Here is a 21248-nt window from a genome sequence, read left to right as displayed (position 1 = left end):
GGAAGGTAGTATCTGTCACTAGAAGTGGCATTTTTTCCTGTGCATTTTCTATGCCAGAGTGCAGACAGGCTTGTTTGTTCATTGTTAAGTGCTAGTCCAGCAGCATTCAGTGTTTGCTCTGATCTGACACACAGTTTTGGCTTCCAGAGTTTAGAATATACATTTTCTGCTAGAAGGACATAATGTCCTGTAATGTTTATAGCAATTTATATCTTTGATATAGAGGAAAATCTGTAGTGCAGGATTTCATTTTCAGATCTTTGTAACTATACAGTCTTCTTGCTTATTTCTGTTAGAAAAGATTTCAAAGACATCCTTCTGCTGTTGAGGTAACGTATACAGAAAAGAGAATCAGTTGTGGGCATGCACTTTTGAGACTCAGCTTTTTTCAAGTCAAGGATTTGCCTACAGAATGGAGAGATAAGATGTGTGTGTATTAAAAAAAATTGCCTGGTTTTTCTAGGCTTTCATATTCTAGTAACGGTAGAAGTGTGTCATTATTTGAATTGAAACTTGTACCTAATGCCAAAACAGCATTTAGAATTGCAAAATTTGCAGAATCACACAATCAATTAGGTTGGAAAAGACTTCTGAGATTGAGTCCAACCTTTGACCACACCACCTTGTCATTCAGACCATGGCACCAGGTGCCATGTCCAGTCTTTCCTTAAACACCTCCCGGTACGGTGACTTCATCACCTAAGCACATAATTGGAAGATTGAGCTCTTTGAGTCTCTCATTATGCTTGAAACTAAAACAAATTTAAAAGGTTAAGGTCGCAGGAAACTTAATGAGGTGGAGGTTTTAGTTCTATTTTAGAATGTTGGCTCTTTGCTTGTAGGATTACAATTTGTTCTTTTTAAGAAGATCATTATGCATGTGGATGGTGTGCTCTCACTAAGTTTATCAGAAAATAAAATGGGCAAAATCAAATATAGTATTGAAATGCTGAAACAGGAATGAAAATAAAAGGGAGAAGGGAATTGCATTGATTTCCTGAATGAGCAGGTTGCAGCGGTGTGGGCGGGCTGTGGTGGATCTGCTGACTGGCCATGGGCTGTGTGGGAGAGCTCCCAGATGCTGAGCTTACATGTGCTCCTACTCGGTTTCTTCCTTTTCATCCAAACCATCGTTTTAGCAGTGCGGGGGGGCTTTGTCTGAATACTGTTAGATTGTGGCTGCTTACAGAGCAGGAGAGTCTGATAACAAGCAACAGATAGCAAGCAGATTTTAGTAGGAAGTCCGGTCTCATTTTGTTCAATGCTCCCAGGTAAGGAGGTTACTTGGTAAGGATGGAAGGCAGTGTGTGTTTAAAGAACTGCTGCTGCAGCTCTGATTTGAGCTATTCCAGAGCTATACTATGCTGCTTCTGCTAGCAGAGTTGCACACAGTGAGATGAAATGGAGATCGCTGTGAGTCAGGAAGACAATAAATTATAGCTGTGTGGCTATGACAGCTCAGTAGGAGCACCTATGGATGGAAAAAGCATTACATACTTTTAAGCTGTTGGTGTGAGACAATTTTTTTACCACTTTAATGAAAGCTTAATCAAATGAGCACATAAAGCTTGGAGAGGAAAATATTTCTTTTACACAGGAAATAAAACTGCACAAACAAATGTGTACTGTTAGCAGAGCAAATTTTATTTCAAATGCAGAGCTTTAAGATGGAAAATACAATCTGTGAGAATGAAAATTTTTTAGGAAGACTCTTCTGTATAGACAAGCTTTTCAGTAAAGTGTTTATTAACACATGAAAAATAGCTTTCTGTTTAAAATACACAAAGATCAAATTAGAAGCAAAATCACCATGGTCTGTGGAGATTATGTGCAGCTGTAGGAATTCACTTCTGCTTGTGTAATGGGTCTTTCTGCTTTAAAAGATTAAACACCCCCCCCCAATTTTAGAATATATGCATTTTAGGTGGACAACAGTCTCAGCTTTTCAAGTGGTTCAAAAGTCATGCAGTAAAAGATATTCTGGACTTAAAATATAAATGATAACACATAATTCTAATATCATAGCACTCCAGTTATTTTATAATGCTTGTACAATAATCATAACTCTTGAGAGAAATATTTTATACTTTTGGTGCATACTGGAGCATTATGTGTAGATTTTTGTGGGTTAATCTCATTAGTCCAAATAAGCTACTTGAAATACTTACAGGATAAGGAAAATCCTTTATAAAAACACAGAAAAATTCAGTGTTTGGAACCCCCAGAAGCTGAAGAGTTAATGGTGGGGTTGCACTGGATTCAGTGTATTTGCAGATGTTGCTGCAACCAACTGCTGATTTTTCTCCCATCCTGTCAGGGAACTCTGCCAGCCATGATTCATGGAATGATTTTTTTGCGCTGAGTAATCTGTGGTTTTTCTTTTTTCCTCTTCCCTCTCCCTTATTTTTATCCTGAACTAAAGCACTGTTCATTTCAGCTAAAGGGAGGAGAAGCTTCCAAAGCATTAATACAAAACATTAAATACACTGTGTTTTGAGTGGCAGAATTGTAACAAATTTTAAACTTGCAGTAATTTTACTTGGTCTTAGGCAGTCTAGTCCAGTGTGGGAAAACAACTTTAGAATAGAATCAGCTTTTGGTTTTGCTAGTCATATGGTTTCACAGTTCTCTTAAGACTTCTGTACTAGTATTGCTAAAGAACATCTAACTTCTGTGCTGATATTATGCCTCCTTTCTCACAGATCGCTCAGAAAGAAATAAACCAGACTGCCGCTCTTCAGGGTAAGAACTGTATTTCTCTATTTATTTTTCCCTTCTCGTTCTTTTTTTTTTTTACCCTAATTTTTTTCCTTTTATTGGGTGAACTAGGAAATTGGCCAGAAATACAAAAATGTCATTCTTCTAGTTCTCTGTTTTGGTAACAGTAATGTAAAATAAAACAAGTTTTGTGTTAAACAAAATAAGTTTGTGTAAAAAATAATTGTTTTGTATTCTTTATGTGCAAAGTTCTTTTTTCAAGAAATTAAATAGGACTTGCTACATTGTAATTGCACACACTGAAATCCCAAATGCTTGTTGATATATCATGCACAGGGTTGTGTGGTAAAACTGTGGTTTAAAACAAGAAGCCCCTCATGACTTTTACTACTTTGAGCTGTTTGCTTCTATAGCAAGGAAAATAATTCTTGGTTCAGTCAAAAATAGCAACACTTTTTTATTTATTCCATTAACTTATCATACCCAAGGTTTCACAAGAAACAAACAAAACTGTTTTAAACAAAGCCCATGCACACACACACCAGCATATTGTGTTTATTTAGAATTTCCATCAGGACTTGTCATGAACTTCTAGGCTATTGATTTGCAAGGCCATATTTTCCCTTAAGCTTCTGAATATTCTGTAGTTCTTCTAAGCTTCTGAGTATTTTGTAGTTCTTCTTATACTCTGATTTTTAAATAATCTCGTTCTCTATTGCCTTGTTTTCAAACTATCTTTCAGTTCTCCACTGGGGAATAGGATTTTGTCCATGTCATGTGGTAGATAGTGGAATTTTAATGAAAAAAAAAGCCAGCAAACACTGGCTCTCCCATTCCTTTGTGAAAAGTCTTTGTAAAAACTTCCCCTGGTATCTAGGCTTTTGACATGACCTGACCTTTTCATTTGATTTTTACAGTCTACATTTTTTCCTTTTTGGTACAGTTTTACAGTACAGTGGCTAGGATTTATAGCTGGAAGAACAGTGTAGCATTTTCTTACAGCACACTTGATGTGTTGTATCTATTGTGTGATGTGATGGGAGAGGATGTTTTTCCCTTCCCTCCCCCATCAGCACTGTAGCTGATTCCAGCAGCATGTTTAAGTTCCAGGGGGGTATTGCCTTTGTCTTTGAATGCTTTTATCTGCTTAAAAGCTCAATCACTGCATGTGCTGATTTTCTTTAATACTTAAAAAACTTTTTTTTTTTAAATTTTATTTCTTTTATTTTTTTTTTTTTAATTTTGTGGTTACAGTCCAAATGTTAGAACTTTCATTAGATCATGTCATATTACAATAATGTCAAACAAATCCAAATCATTATCAAAAGGAAATCCTAATTTATCAAAATGTTTAGTTTAAGGTTGAACTAGTTTCAATCTCTTCCCCTTTCTTCTCCCTAGTTGTTCTCACCAGTATCTTTTTGCTCTGGAGTGTGTTTTTCAACTTTGAATTTGAACCAAAAGCAAAGTAAAACTTCAGATTTTTTTTTTCCATGGAATTGGAAAGTCAAATGTGGACCAGCCTTGGCAGTAAAACACTGCCCCAAGTTGCCTGGACTACAGTCTCCAAATTCTCATGTGGAAAGCACAGAGTAATTAACAGTATAATGTAAATTGCTCATAATGTTGAGAGAAAGGCAGCTTTCAGTAATCTTTCATTCCTGTCAGAAGTGCATGTGCTTTGTGACCATATCTATTTATCTTCTACCCCCTTCTAAGTCTCACTGGCCATTGTGTCATGAGCTGTGAGGAAGACAAGCCACCATTTAAAAGGTAGTGTTGTTTTGTGCCTGTCTCACTGCTGTTTCTAGACTGGAACAGGAGCAGCCTGCCTTACTTAAATGATGTACTCTACTAATTGATATTGCTACAGTCAGTGGTTCATCTCTCATTATAATTAGAAGCATTATTCTGTGATGACAAATTGCTGGGTGAGATTCTTATCCCAAGTCTGGCCATATCATGCCCTGGAAAAGAGCTGCAGTTGCTTCAAGGCCAGAACCCCTTGACAGAAGACCTGAGGGAAAACTAAATTGTGAAGTATGCACAGCTAAAACTGAAGTGCAAAGCACTCTTCTCTTGTAACACAGGCAGCATTTCCAAGCTGTTTGAATGTTACTGGGGACATTGGCAGCATTTCCAAGCTGTTTGAATATTACAGGGGACAGTTTTATTCCATTTTATGATGAGCTACTGCTCTTTGGACACTGTCCTCTCTGGGAGCAGTTCATGACAAGGGAAGAAGAAAATACAATGGTTCAGAGGCATTTTGGCTACTTATTCCTTAAACTGAGTGTTGAGGGATGCATAGCTTAAACACACAAGATACTATCCTTCTCATGGTCTCAAGTGGAACAAAAATGTCACTGCAGGTGAGACTTCAGGTCTTGAACTCAGCGTCTGGAAACAAGAGTTTCTGCACTAGAATTACTATGAAGTATTGAATGTGGACATGGGTAGACCAGCTAACAAGACGAAGGAATAATCAGTGAGCCTTAAGAAAGGTAGATAACCTAAGATTAAATAGCAGCTGTAGATGTTTCCAAGAGAGATTCAGAGAAGTGGTTTATTGTTTCATACAAAGGTCTGATGAGATCTTCCCCAGAAGTCTGTTAAGTCTAAGTGGGGAACACTGGGATAAGAAGAGACCAAGAAAATGCCCAGATATCCACCACCAATTCTTCCTCATGCATTGTAAGGTTGGGTTGTGGCCTGGAGCATGATCATCGTAACAAAAAGGTCACATAACAATGTTTCTCGTGATTTCAAGGTTCTAGAGCTTGCCCTTTCTAATCTCCTGTTCTTATATATGTCTCTGCCTATGTATTTTTAGACGTATTTCAAGCTTGTGCTTGAGTCTTTGCAGTATTAGGGATGAAGGGTTTATATATAGTGAGACAGGATCAATTCTAAAACATACCTTTGGACATAATTCACTTGCAGTGAAAGACATTAAAAAACCTGTTCAAGGTAAAACAGTATATAAATAGTCATTAATATAGTACTTTATTATAGGGGAATGCCATTTAGAAGAATTTTTACAGCAGTATCATGAACTTTGACAATTATTCTGGTTTGGTTATTAGCCTGTCAAATGTTTAGTGTGGGAGAAATGCTACAGAAAGAGGGAGCATTCTGAGAGTGATACAGGGATCTAACATGGTACGGGGTAGAAACCTGGAGAGTGGATGAACCAAAGATAGATAATGATTTAAAGGGAGGAAAACAGGTAACCTTTACGAAATGTGCATTATTACATTATCTTCTGCCTCTTTTGGTGATTAGCAACCATCTGACACTCAGGAGAGTTTAGACAAAGCAAGGAATAGCAGAACAGGGCCTGTGTATCTATTTCTTGTACTGCTCTGCACTGATTTTTTGTTAAATATAGCACATTAGTAAGATCAAAACAAATGTTCACTGAATCCAGATAATACCTATTGCTATGTTAAATTTTTGTCAAGAGACATTTAGTTTCATGACCTAAAAGCCACCCTTCAATTGCTACATTTCAGACAGTATGAAAATATATATCTACTGGTAACAGTGGTCTGTAATTATAATTCTTGATTTTACTGTCAGGTCATGCTTGTACTGTTGTGTCTGATAGCTTCAGGTCATGCACTGCTGTAACACAGGTCAATTAGGTCAAAAGAAGTAGGTCTTTATTCCTCTAAATGTTTTCAAACTGAAAATTTTATGATAGTAATAGAATAGAAGATTTCAGACATTTGCATATTTGCAGTTAATCCCTGAATGTGAGTAAAGCTTGTAGAAGGAACTAGATTTTTTTTTCTTCTTTTGTTTTTTTTTTCTTCTTTTGGTTTTTGATTATGGATCAAAAAATCCTTAAACACAGTCCTATAATTTGGTATAATTCATTGTAGTTGCCTAGACCTTGGAGATGAGTGGATGAAGGTAGCTAACAACTGCAGCAATTTATCGGGAGATTTAGTAGGGTATCAGTCACTTGAAGTCAAGTCAGAAATATCAGTGTCTACTGTGAAGAATGGGGAGGGGGATGAAAATAATTAGTTCCTTCCTAGAAGCAGATCCTAGGTTTTACTGCATATAGTCTGCCTGGTGACTGTAATATGTTCAAGTTCTTTTACAGCTGGTTGCCTTCATGTGATTGCAGTAAATTGAGCTATTTTTATTTAAAATGCATCAAGTCAACAATACAAATAGACAAAAATAGTCTTTTGTTCCTTTATAAACAAGCACTTGTAGTGGCTGATCAAAGGGGCTACTGATCCCTTTAGTGAAGCTCTGGTAAATCAAGCAATCATTTTTATGAATGGTATTTTGTATCTGACTTTGGTTTTAGTTGTTTGGTGGGTTTTTTTATGTAGCAGAATTCTATTAGAGAAAGCCTCTCTGCATTTCTAGTTCCTCTGTGACATAATGTTGGTTTTGTGAAACTGTGTTTAAGAAATACTACAGTAACAGTCGGACTATATCCTAATAATGTGTTTTCCCAGATCATCTGTGAAACCTGAAAAGACACCCTTTAATGAAGATCTTAAGTGTTTAACAGAGCATGAAGGGAATCCTAAAGGAAGGCACTGGCTTGAGAATGTGGTGGAACTGTCCCCTCTTTATAATTAAAATGAGGTGGTTTTGCAAATCAGTATGCTTTTGAGGTCTTGGGAAAACAGACAGTAACAGGTTTTTCTATGTTGTAACCATTACAGTCAGTCGTTTAATAGTTTCACCAGATCATAGAATATCCTGAGTTGGAAAGTACCCACAAGGGTCACTGAAATCTTAACTCCTGGCCCTGGATAGAAGCATCCCCAAGAGTCACACCATGGGCCTGAGAGCATTGTCCAAATGATTCTTGAACTCTGTCAGGCTTGGTGCTGTGACCATTCCCTAGGGAGCCTATTCCAGTGCCCAAACACCCTCTGGGTGAGAAACCTTTTCTTTATATCAAAACTAAACCTTCCCTGACCATAGCTTCAGGCCATTCCCTCAGGTCCTGCCACTTGTCACCACAGAGAAGAGATCAGTGCCTGCCCCTCTTTCCCTCACCAGGAAGCTGTGACTGCAGTGAGGTCTCTCCTCAGTTTTCTCTCCTCCAGGCTGAGCAGACCAAGTGACCTCAGCCACTCCTCACACAGCTTCTCCTCAAGGCCCTTTGCCATCCTTGTTGCCCTCCTCTGGACACTCTCCAAGAGCTCAGTGTCTTTCTGATGTTGTGGCACCCAGACCTGCCCCCAGCACTGGAGATGAGGCTGTCCCAGTGCAGAGCAGAGCAGGACAATGCCCTCCCTTGCCTGGCTGTGCCTGCTGCCCCCAGGGCAGGGCTGGCCCTCCTGGCTGCCAGGGCTCAGTGACTCACATTCAGTGCCATGGACCAGGACCCCCAGCTCCCTTTCTGCAGTGTTGCTCCAGCCTCTCGTTCCCCAGTCTGTATGTACATTCAAGGTTGCCCTGTCTGAGGTATAGAATCTGGCAGTTGTCTTGTTAAACTTTATACTGTTGGTGAATGCTCTGTCTTAGTCAAAGGGGCAGTGTGGAGAGACTTCTGCTGCTTTTGTACTGAGAAATCACAGAATGGTGGGAAGGTCATGCAGATCACGTAATCAAGCATGGTGCTCATAGTGGGAAGATGCTGATGCTGGGTCAAGCCCATAATGTTTTTTATAGCCAAGACTAGAAAATCTCCCAGGAATGAGAGATTGAGCCTACTTACTTTCAGCCCACTCTGAGTCTGCTTGTCTGTCATTTACTAACTTTATTTCCAAATGATAATGCTGTGGGAAACACTAGCAAAAGAAACAGTCTAAACACAGGACTACTTATTATCCAGGAGGACCGAATTCATTCACACAAACATCCTGAAGTACAGTTTTTCAACACTGTTGTTTAAAACCCTTGTGTTGTCTACTAGCAATGTGTGGACAGCCTTATCAATGCTTCTGTTTTACACAGGAAAATTTCAGGCTTTTGCCCATCCAGCCAGTGTAACAGACTGTAATACACATCTGAAGTTTGAGACTTTGAACCTTGTTCCATCTGAATGGGAAGGGTTGTGTTGGGGGATGTTTTGCTGTGATATTCTTATTCATTACATTTAGCTTTTGCTAGCCTGGTACTCCCTAGCCTTCCAATTTTTAAGGCTAGGGAGTATCAGGTTACTCTTGCTCTAAGCACGCTTTTAGGCTGTGAAAATAGAAATGTCCTGCTTTTGTACCCTCCCAGCAGGTCAGAAGTTGGGGTAGTTCTAAAAAGTATCTAGTCTCCTTTCCAAATCCTTGGGGTGCAGTTTCACAATTGCCCTGAGCTGAGCTAAGCCTGTGTTGCTCCAAGAAGGAAAGGTTTTATTCTCTCCTTTGGGCTGCTGTCAGTGCTCATGTGGTTAGTTGGATCACAAGGCTGGTCTCCAGAGAAAAAAAAATAGCTGTGTCTCCACAGATGGAGCAGGCTCAACATAGGGGGGCAGAATGATTTCTTGCAAGTTCCACAATCAGTCAATGGCAGAACTGGAAACAGAGGCTCTGAGTTGTGACTTTTCTTGTTGTCTTAAAAGTAGGCTCTTGTGACTTTATTTTCAGTCTTAGAGATAAATTTTGGACTTACTCACTCGCTCAGTGCAATCCCACAGGTTAAATATAGATTTAAACTGGTGCAGTTTGAGATTGGAATCTATTTATTTGTCTTTCTTTTATCACATGTTTCTCATCACCACGTGCTTTCACCTTGGAGCTGTTGCTTCTGGGAGTAGAATAAGCTGGAGCAATTTTGTGCAGAGTGTTTCTTTGGTAGCTTCTTGCCACAATAAATCATTATGCTTAATTTTTAATTTGCAATATTAATTTTTACTCTGTTCAGTTTATACTTGTCTGTAAGTGAGGGGAAAAAAGAATCACAGGTAGAGCTGAGGAGTAAATGGCAGATGGGTTCAGCATAGTTTTTGGCACTTAGGGATCACAAGACTATCTAGAGCTTGTTCCTGGGGGTGTTTGTTTTAATGTTGGCAATTTGTCACTGTTGTGTTGGGGATTTTTGGCACTTCATCTTGCAGATAGCAGTAAAGAGTTGTTGTGAAGGGTGTATCCTAGCCAGCCTCCTAGATCCCTTGCTCCTAAACAGAGAAGAGGGATTTGTTTTTATAAAAAGAGTGCTCTGTTCCTGGTTTCTGCAAAGGGAATTCTGAAGGACTGTTTGCTCTGGTGCCCTGAACAACTCTTTCCGTTGTCTGGGCTGCTCTCCAGTGCTTATTCTAATTCATAATGGAAAATAACACTGCAAATGAGATGGTTGTTGAAAGAATAAAGAGAAAAAGGCTCACCCTCTGTGTTCGCTGAAAGAATTTCATTGCTACTTTGGGCATCTTATGTACATGAGCAAGTTTCACCATCCCATCAGCTTTCAGAATAGTCTTTTATAGAAAGTACTGAGGACCATCCAGACACATGGCCACACTCCTTGTGCATTAGGAGAATTATCTGGGGCATAAGCAACCATGATAGACACTAGTTCTAAGAAAGATGGTTTCAGGAAGGACAATTGCACATTTTTTAAGCCAAGTTATTCAGTCATGGTTATAATTTTGCTTCTTTATAATTTTTTTTTCTCCCCAAGACATTTCAATGATGAACAGCAGATGAAGTTTGTGGTAGCTGTGAAGGAGGGCTGGGAGAGAATTCTTTCCAAAAGTATTTATAATGCTGTCAAAGAAAACAGAAAAAGGAGGAGGAGCTGCTAAGAGAAGCCTAAAGGATATGTGTCAGGGCTGAGGAGGCAGACTCAGCAGGTTGTAAACTTACAACACAGAAGTAGTAATCGTGAGGTTGTCTCTGAAAAAATTTCATGTTGATATTTTAAGAGCGTTAGAGCTTTTGTTTATTTCCCTTGGGATTTATGTAGGTTTCTGTCTAGGCTCGGTATCTACATTTTCTTTTGCCTCTGGAATTTGAGTGGGAGAGCTCAGTTTGCAGTTATATTGTATTCGTTCTGTGGCCTCTTACTCTGATGTGCACAAAAGAGAAGAGATTGTTATTTCTTTCTCTCTTTTTTTTTTTTTTCTGTTCTCTTAACAAAGTAGGTGTACCACTCACCTACTTTGTAATTTCATTGTAAGTTATTTCTTTGGTGTCTTTGTTCTTTATTCTAGTATAGAGAATCAGTTACCTTAAGTACCAGCGTCTGATTTGGCAGGTTGAACATTGAAATGATTGATCAAGTACTCTTTTAAAGCATGTAACAGTTGCATTCTTACTACATCATGGGGGTAAAGTATTCCTAGTGAGGCCTGTCACATTGATAATTTCTTCCTCTTAAATGTATTTTAGTATAATGTACAGTATAATGTGCAGTTTGCACAGCTGTACTTTTGACTCTGATTCTATCATTTGTGAGAGATTGCATTTCTGATTTTTCTACAAAATTTCTCTGTTCAAAAGTGGTATTTGAATTTTAGCCATGTTTGCATACTGCGTTTGTCCTAGTTTTGGCCATCTGTGACAAATCACAGGCTCAACTGAGCTAGTATTAGCCCCTAGTGTAGACAAGGATGAGCTGCTTTTTCATCTGTTCCAGCTGCTTCAGCTTCAGGAAGAGAACTAAGATCCAGTGATACAAAATGTCATGTTGCCTGTTCCCTTGAAGGCTTATGACTAAGGCAGGTCGCCAGCAGGTCTCATGCCCAGGAAGGTCCATGGAAAGCATTCATAGAAGTATGGTCTTTATAAGTATGCATAGCTGCATCTTATTCTTGAGAGCATTGTTGTTACAAGAGGTTTGTCATCTGACTATGGTGGACATTGTCGTCTCCTGCGGCTTGAGGCAAAGGTTGACTTTTAATTAAAGAGGAGGTCCAAATCTAATCAGGGTGTTCCAACCACAAGCAGTAATTACTGTGTTAAATCTCCCTTTTGATCTATAGCATAATAGTCTGGTTGAAGCAAAAGAAGTATCTCAGTGATATCACGTTTTTATTAGGCAATACTTTTGCTTGGAATAAATGCTTAGTAAAAAGAAACAGCTTTGATTTTGCTATTATAATTCTTCTATTTCATGTCATTGGACTTCTGCTTCTCCATCCCCTGACACACCAATATCCAGTATCTGAACCTGAAAGGAGGTTGGAGAAGTGAGAAAACTAGAGGAAATGGCCCTAAGATGAGACAGGGGAGATTGAGATTAGATATTATTTTAAAAAAATTCACTGTTATGGTAGTCAGGCATTGGAGTAGGTTGTTCAGGGAGGTAGTGGAGTCACCATCACTGGAGGTGGTCAAGAGACATCTGGATCTGGTGCTGGATGATACAATTTAATGGTTTAGTGGTTCAGGGGTTACAGTGGTAGTGCCTGGTTGACAGTTGAACTTGATGATCTTAAGGTCTCTTCCAAACTTGATGATTTTATGATTCCATGAATACAGTATTAGTTCAAATAATCCTGATATAATTTTGTGGTTGGACCAGGTCAGAAAGTTTCACAGTTTCTTTGGGCAACTGTTTTTAAAACCACTCTCTTGTTTTATTGCCTTTTTTCCACAGTCCCTTCTAAAATAATAGGTCCATGAATAGCTAAAGGCATGTAGTGCTCTTGACAGGCTGGACAACCAGGTTGCTCTTTCTTCCTGGTTGGACAACCAGGAAGAAAGAGAACAATATGATGGGACAAGTACATTAATGACAGCTGCAGGAGAGGCTTTCTCACCACACCTTACTGGTGTATAGGACAAAAGATTATTTGCTTTACTATTCAATCTATCTTCTTCCTTCTAAGGTTGTTGACAAGGAAATTAGTTCTGTTAAATGAACTTTTTTACAGTGTGAACTGACTAGAAATGCTTTCTGTTAATAACAGCATTTATTTTTTTCACCAAAGACAGATCTGAAATGACAACACAGTTCTCTGGTGCAACTTGAAGCCATTTCCTCTTGTCCTTTTCCTTGTTATTTGGCAGAAGAGACAGACCCTCGCATTGATATAACCTATTTTCATGTGGTTGTAGAGAGCAATAAGGTCTTGCATGACCTTCTCCAGGATAAACACCCCCAATTCCCTCAGCTGCTTGTCACTAGATTTGTGCTCCAGACCCTTCACCAGTTTTATTGCCCTTCTTTGGACACTCCCAGTACCTCAGTGTCCATCTTGTAGCCAGAGGCCCAAAACTAAATACAGAATTCAAGGTATGGCCTCACTAGTGCTGAGTACATAGCAACAATCACTGTGCTGGTCCTGCTGGCCACACTGTTTCTGAGGCAGGCCTGGAAGGCCACCTGGACGTATGCTGGCTCATGAACAAACACGATCAAGCAGCATCCCCATGCCCTTTCCCACCAGGCAGTTTTCCAACCATTCTTCCCTCAGCCTGTAACAATGCCTGGGGTTGTTGTGACCAAGGTAAAGGACGCTGCTCAAGCAGGGCAATGCTACAGCACACTGCAGGGATTGTGTTCAGGCAGTACTTGAGTATCTCCAGTGAGAAAGACTCCAGAACCTCTCTGGACAGTTTGGCACAGTCACCTGCACAGTAAAAAGTTCTTTCCTGTGTTCAGTGGAACTTCCTCTACATCAGCTTCTGTTCCTTCCCTCTTGTCCTCTTGCTTGGCACCGCTGAGCAGAGTCTGACTCCATCCTTCTGTCATCCTCCCTGCAGATATTGAGACATTGATGAGGTCCCCTCTCAGTTTTCTCAAGGCTGAATAGGCTCAACTCTTTCAGCCTGATCTTTTAAGGGAGATGCTCCAGTCTTATTGTCATCTTTGTTGCCCTCCTCTGGACCTGCTCCAGTAGCTCCATGTCTCTCCTGCGGTCAGGAGCCCTGAACTGGACACAGCACTCCAGAGGTGCCTCACCAGAGCTGAGCAGAGGGGCAGGATCACCTCCCTTGTCCTGCTGGTATTGCTCTCTGAGAGAAGTGGTACTTTGCATTTATTAGCCAATAGTAGGTTTTCATTAGGGTTTTTTTAAATTCATCCACACTTTTAACACCCACAAGTGTGTTGTGGCAAGCAGTGCCAAAGCTTAGCCTCTCATTGCATGTTGAAAAGTCTCTTTGGCTCTTTTGAGCTTGGTGTCTGCTAGTTTTGTATAATGCTTTCTATGTTCTGTAGTGTAAGAGACTGAGCTGTCATTCCCTATAGCTTTGCTGCTTCTTGTGAAAGTTAAAATGGTGTTGTTCTGCTTTTAAATAGATCACATCAATCAAATAAGTAGTCTTAAGGAAAAGGTCACTATTACTTTTGGAGGCCCAGAGGCACTTTAGAAATTGGCAAGAAGGCGGACTGATACGAGAAAAAGGACATGAATGATTTACTGCCTTTGGAATTAAGGGCATCACTGAGAGTGGAGATCAGAGAAATTACCTGCTTATGTTATCTGAATTCAGGGCCTCTAAATTGAACTGGAGATTGAAAAAAAGCAATATTTATTTTTTTCACCTGTCCCTGTAAAAATTATGGATCAAGGGTTAAAGGTCAGAGATGAAGAGGTAGTTATAAGAGAAGGGTAGCCTCACTGGTCCCTGGTTTTTCTGGGTTTTTTTCAGTTGCTGGAGTCAGCTGATACTTCGTGGCTCTTTTTAATTTCCTCTGCCTAATGCATCTGATAACATGTGACACATTGATTGAAGTGCATGGAGGAGCATGTGGTGTGTTTGGGGGATACTTATAGGTTAGGGAAGGGCACTGATATCTGTGGCTGTGAAATGTTTTGGAGAGGTATTTCTTATGGCTGTTGCTCTGACAAGGTCCGGTTCAATCTGTTCTACAAGATGTTTGTTTCTGAAGCTAAATTTAGTTGGGTGGCAAAAAATGATAGTGATTATTTCTTCCGAGTTGTAATCATCCATTAGAGACTGCAGTATTTACTGTCTTGCTATATAATTTGAGGTCCATGATGTTGTAAGACAGCCAGGATAAATGATTGAGGGTGGAGGGAGTTCCTTTTGTCTTGTAGTATTTTTGCATGGTGACTTGCTCAAAGATGAGATCTCTGGAGAAATGTCCCCGGAGGTTAAAAGCCTTCTCTCAGTTGTTGAGGTAGGTATTTTGTTTTTACAGCAAATTCAGTGCTGTTCCCACCTATCAGGATTTTGCAGTGGGATAAATACATGTTTTGTGGGCATCAGAATGATTTTAAAAATTTCTTTGGCTGTGTGGGTCAATGCTTCTACTTCACTCTTGGAAAATAATTTGAGTATCTATAAACTTGAATGCTTTTCCCCAGCCTGGGCTAGTGAAGGTATTAACTTTACCTATACACTTTACCTATACTGTACCTTACCAACCTTCTTGTAGAATCAGAATTAAAAGACTTTAAAAATAATCTTTGATGCATATGTTTTTGGAGTTGACCTTAAACTCAAAGCTGCTGGATCACTGTGAATGTATAAAAAGGACTGAAGTTTAAGGTCATGTTTAAACTCAGAGGTAAACACTGCATACCTACAGATAAGTGAATGTATGGTTTGTTGTTGTGTAGTGCAAATTTCTGGTGAATCATTTTCTGTATTTTGTAACCAAAAGCTTTATGAATATCTGTGGGATGGAAGAAAAGGAAGCATTTCAAGAAGCGCAGGGGAAAAGTGTTCAGGAAAACATGCCATTTCTCTGACTGAGCTGCATGCAGGGTACCTTCTGGAAAGACAGGTCCAATGAAGGGTGTGGTAATGAGATTTTATTTGACAACTTCTATGCACTGTGCATTCTGTAAGGGCCACTGTTCCAAGTTTATGGATCTCACATACTGTAGGGTGTAACTGGGTGAGTCAGCAGTACATTGCAACAAGATGTGATCATGCACGAAAATTGTTTTACTTTTGTGAGATTTTAATGTAAGAGGGTTGAAAATTAGTGTTTCTGCTGCTTGTTAAATTATTTGTTTATAAGTACAAATGGCCTATTTAAAACCAGTATGTTTCTTTATATGGATGACCTTTTAGTATTCTTAAACACGTCTATTGGCTATTGGTTCATATTCATGTTGTACAAGGGGTTTTGGTTTTTTTTTGTTTCTCCTTTTTCAGCACTCAGTTAAAGCTTTACTATATTTGGACCGTATGTATTAATATTTTTGTCATGTCGGCTGTCCTTCTCAACAAATGCCTTTACTGCCAACACACATCTATAATTAAAATAATGAGGAAATTCCCTTTGTTTCCTCACTCAGCTAAAGGTTAAACTCCAGCACATTTCATGCTGCTTGTTTAACTCAACTGGCCTATAAGGAAGTTGAATTAGGCTGAAGGAGCACAGAAATCCTATGGCATGGGACTTGTCAAAGAACTTGGCATTGGCAATTGTTGTACTTTGAAATTCTCAAAGGCGTTCAACTGATTTTTTTGGCACTGAGGTCACACCAGTACTGAATGCTTCTCGTAATCCCAGTTCTGTGGGTTAGGTTGAACTTTGCATTTTAGATCCCAAACATCTGTCTTTTGTATTGCAGTGCTGGAATCCTGCTGCTAATGTTTGACTAGGCAAGATCCAGATACTATTTCAACTGCTGAGTGTGGAACCTATTTAGTAGTGTTCCTGGGAAGTGAGACTCAATGATTGACCTGTCAGAGGCCTCAGTTGCCTCAAAATTCCCCAGGAACTCCTTCCTTATTACTCTAGTTTCTTCTCAAAGGATTCACAGTAATTGAAGCAAGTGGGCGTATCTTTTACAGATTTTTACACCGGAAACAAAGATACCTAGGTAAAAACAACCTGTACTTTGTTGCCATGGTCTGATTACTACTTTGAAGTCTGTATTCTTGCAGGCACCTGAGCTTTCTCCACTGGATTCCTCACCTCCAGCAGATGCATCATCTGGGTCTTGCTGAGTTCTTGCCCTTGCAGTCAACACCCTTTTGTTCTTGCTTGTTCTTCTCTGGAGCAGTGTTCTTTTGTGTTGCTGTTCTAAAGCTCCTCTGTTTTCAAAAGTCCAGCTGAAATATACCCAACCTTTAATTTCTTTGGGTGATTTCCCCACCCATTCCCTATTGTTTTTGCTTTGCTGATCTGCAGATAAGTGATTTAGTAGGGATTTAAGATACTCACTTGCTATAGAAGTAGTGTTATTATTTTGTTACAGTCATTATTAATGTTTCTAGTCAGATGAGAAAATTGACATACCACTTTTTCCCTTTACAACACTTTAAAGATAATCTTACCACTATACTCGTATGTTCTATGAAATATAGAAACTATTTGAAGAAAATCTAATATTCATGCTTTATAACAGTTAAAGCCCTGTAAAGACATCTTGAATCCTGTGGATCCAGATTTACTGGTTTTCTTTACGCCTTTGTCCTGCTCATCCTTCATGATTAAACCAGATTTTATTCATCTATGATGTCAATTACAAAGGTTCTGGAGCTCATTTAGCCACCAAGTTATATTTGATGTACAGAGATGTATGAAGCAAGCAGAATGTCCCATCAGTGGCTAGAGAAGGCTTTGATTTACTGACTGAAATGCAACTGCAAATAGTTGAATCAAAAAACCATTCTTCAGAAATAGGCTTTGTTTTGTTCTCTTGAACTGTAAAAGTAGGGCACTGTTATCTTTCCCCGTGTGCAAATGCAGAAGCTCTGTAGACTTTAATGGTAAAGTATTTCCATCAGCAGAAGCTGCACTTTACATCTAAATTGTTCTATTTGAAAGTGCTGGTTCTTCCCTCTGTTTTTTAACTGTTACTTTCGTGTCTGAATGTAATCCTGGCTGGGCCCAAATATCCTGTTCCTATCACTATAACCATTCAGTGATACTTTCATTTACATTTACAGTGCTACATTGCTATTATGCTATTATTAAAATTATAGGTGTTTTCTATTCCTAGAATTATTTACTACCAAGATTAAATTGCCATTAATCATAAATCCTATTTACTGATTTTAATCAAAACATACTAGCTGGCTTATCATAACAATGAGTGTGTTATGTTGATAGATGGCATAGTGGGGAGCCTTTTTTAGCTGTTACAGGAGGGCCAAAGTCTTCTTGTAGCATACATTTTATTGAGAGCTGAAATCAGTCACTATGCAGTGAAGACTGAGGATTACTTAAATCATGCTCTAGGCATTTGCCTTTCTGGAATGACTGTGTTTATACAATCATCTTGGGGTTTGGGGCAGTTCACCTCGAGTTGTTGACTGAAAGAAAATGCTGTAGGAAATCTATCTAGAATGTCTGTGGCTCAGGATCAGGAAAGAGTTCATTCAGGGTGCACACAAACCAAGTGACTCGGATTCACAAAAAATTTGGGAGGTGTTTCAGCTTCAGGGTCTAAGCTGGACATTATTAAAAGTGGAAGCCGTTGTAACCTCATGACTTAGGCTGCTCTGAGAATTGAAGTGTGAAATGTTATCATCTGCTGCCATGATTTGCTTTGACTTCCTGCCTGTGTTCTGCCTTAAAATTGAAGGTTTCATTGCTAAAATATGATCCCAAAGTATGACAGTGACAAGCACATGAATATGTAATAAGTAGTTGAAGAAACAGCTTGAGAGCAATTCCTGAAAGGATTTCCCTATGCTGATCAATGTGAGCTGTTTTAATTAGCTGAGCAGCTGGATTTTAGCTGCTGCTTAACTACATCCTCACTTGTCCAGACAGTGGGAAGTCGCAGTTGTGGCATTCATTAAGTGATGCAGAAGCAGACATCCTCAGCATATTGATGAGGATTGAATTGTTGCTGGACTTAATTACTGGTTCAGGATTTCTTGCTTTTGAGGCTGAACCCAAGAGAGAAGTGAAGTTGTGCAGGGGTAAGTCTTAATTTCTAATGACCTATCTGTAATATTGAGCATGTGATTTCTTAGGTGGGTAGGTCTTTTATAGCCTCCTGTACCTGCAGGGCCAGGACAATACCCCATGATCTAGCAGAGAGCATGCAAGTGTTCATTTTACAGAAAGACTGTGGGGACAGGCTGCTGCCAACTGTTTGTTCTGGTGCCTGTCTGATCTCCTAGTGAGCCAATATGGATGATCAGCACTTACAGGGAAAAAAAAATATATAATGAGTGCATCAGCTGATACTGAAGGATTAAGAAGAGCAGCTGACATGAGGTATAGCCAACATTTGGTGATTTACTATCAGATTAGTGGCAGAGTCATGGACTTAAGGTTTGTTTTGTCAGTGGAGGTTGACCTGATTACCCTAAGACTGCTGCTGACCTCCCCATCCACTCCCATCGCTTCTCCGGTGCCACCCTGATGCTCATGTGGCTGGAGCAGCTGGGCTCTCTAGCTGAAAGTTAATCAGGATATTTGGGATGGGATTCTTTGTTGTTAACAAAACCACGTGGCTGATCCAGCAGACGTGTGACCATGCCAGCACCAACACAAGAGACCTGGTGGAAATGGTGAGCATGGGGAAGGCAGGAGTACTGGCTGTGCACTGTCTGCTTTTCTGACACTGGTGGGGAAAGCACACCTGGACTCCATGTGCCATGTCAGCTAATTTACACTATCAGCTAGAGGACTGGGGCTCCTCAGCAGTGGAGGCATTGAAGCAGCTGACCACTGTGAGTGCATTTTCAGTGTAAATTGACTTCCACAGGATTAATACAATTCTGTCTTCTGCACCCACATCATGAATTTGGAATAGCTGTGAGTCTTCTGTTTTAGCTTTAGGAGCTTTTTGGTAGAACTACTTAGTCTGTCTTTGGCCTGCAGGTGGTGGTAAATCTGATCTTTTGCACCACTCCTAATTTAGCTATTAAGTTACTACCATCTTTATGTATTTCAGTCTGCAGTGAAATAATTTACGTGGCTGAAAACATTTTGTGCTTAATGTCTTCTAATAAGTTTTTAGAATGTTGTACTGTAGTACACTGGCTGTTATGAAGATGGCATGATTTCTAAAGTAACTGAGAGGAATATATGATGCTTTTTATTAAACTAGTGTTTTGCCTTACAGTAATTTCAGCATGAGCTATTTTAAAATTCTTGGCTCACATTCCAAGAAGTCACAAGACATTAAAAATAGCGATATTTTAATTCTTTTTACTTTGTGTGCGAGCATAAAACAGGGTCAGTAACCATCACAATTAGACATAGGTTTAACTTTTACATGGGTATGTGAGCCTAAGGACTGATACTTTATGAAAAGCTTCCTATAACTTGAAGGGAAGGATAAATTTTGCGATGTTGGAATAAATCCTTGAGAATATTAATTTTTTAGAACAAGTTGTCATTCTTTTTCATTATTTTTGTTGGCTTTTTTTCCCCTTTAGGCTTTTATGTATGTCTAGAGTGATGTATAACAAAAGTGCAATCAGTTTTCCATTAGAATATTCATTGTTATGTCAGTTTAGATAAATAAAATACTGGTCCTGGTTCTGATAAAGAGAGCAGGCAATGTGAAGGGCTGCTCAATTCCTGCTGAGAATCCCATGCAAGCCAATAGGAGAGTGTGGAAGTATATAAAAAAGAGATGCTGGGACAGACTAGTAGCTTGGGATGTCTTTTGTATCCCAAGCAGTATCACAACCTGTAGAGCAGAAGGCTGTAGATAGCCAGGGGAGACCCTCCCTACATGGCTATGAGTAGGCTCACAGACAGAAAGGGGACAGTCACAAGCCAGTCCTGCCTGTGATCTCCAGAGGCAAGTGAAGTCCATCAATCATCTGCCTGTTTGACTCAACAGCCAAGCTGCCTCACTGTCAATCGGCTTGTGGGAATGTGCCCATGAGGTGCCCTCCACTGGACTGGAGACTCTGGTGCTCCTGAACCAGCTAAAGGACCAGGAGGGTGAAAAGATAGCCCAGAACCTCCAGGCCTCTTGGCTTAGGTAGCTGTCCTGCTCTGGGCAGGCACAGCTCCCTGCCTGCTCCCTTGGAGAAGGCTGTGTGATTTGAGCTTTATTCCACTTAAACAGCACCTCCCCCTCTCTGCTGTGTAGGGACTGCTGAGGTGAGTGATGCTCACACAGTTACTGAGTTGGGTCAGGAGTCACCCTGCAGCAGCAGCCTTCTGAGAAACCTGTTAGCTACACTGAAATTGTGTTTGAAGAGAGACAGTGCTCAGTCAAGGAAGTGTTGAAGCACAGCCCCAGATGAGGGAGAAACCATGGTATATGCACAGTAAGTGCACTTACTCCACTGAATAGTTTACAGCTCTTTGCCCAGTCTACCTTGTGGCAATTTTATTTTCCTAGTGCACAGATCTGAAATACGGTTTTGAAGCATTTTTCTCAAGTATTTATATTTAGAAAACCTGTCCTTGAAACCCAGAGTAGGGCCTGCCAGAAAGAGTGAGTAGGTGTTTAACAACTTGAAACACACCACTCCAAGTTCTTTATCTTTCAGAAATGCTGACCCATAGGACCCTTTTCAATTGCTGCTGACTTGAAGTACCCAACTGCTTTCAGCATAGCAGAAACAGCAACTTACAGATCCCCTCTGAACTTACTGAGTGGGTTTTTCTGGGTGCAGTGTGGGTTTTCAGGGGCTTGGAGGGGAAGCTCATCACAGCTATTGCCTTAGCTGGAAATGAAACCAAATTTGTGATTTAAATTAACAGTTAGCAAGGTCTAGGATAAGTGTGCAAATGTCAGAGGAGTTGCTCTGCTTATTCAG

The 21248-nt window shown here is 39.8% G+C and overlaps 1 protein-coding gene across 5 annotated transcripts in view; it reads left to right on the top strand.

Annotated features, from left to right (window-relative positions):
* The window catches only part of SH3D19 (SH3 domain containing 19), an 81699-nt gene that overhangs the window by 15184 nt on the left and 45267 nt on the right, over window positions 1-21248 (top strand). For 3 of the 5 annotated variants that reach the window (XM_050974115.1, XM_050974114.1, XM_018926728.3), the window contains exon 2: window positions 2703-2742. In XM_050974115.1, coding sequence (XP_050830072.1) covers window positions 2703-2742 — 40 coding nt within the window. Of the gene's footprint in view, window positions 1-2416; window positions 2743-14645; window positions 14722-21248 lie in introns of those variants that run through there. The other 2 variants (XM_050974116.1, XM_018926727.3) reach the window with 2 other exon arrangements.

This window comes from Serinus canaria, chromosome 4 (genome assembly GCF_022539315.1).
Source record: "Serinus canaria isolate serCan28SL12 chromosome 4, serCan2020, whole genome shotgun sequence".
NCBI lineage: Eukaryota > Metazoa > Chordata > Aves > Passeriformes > Fringillidae > Serinus > Serinus canaria.
This window is presented reverse-complemented; position numbering and strand designations above follow the sequence as displayed.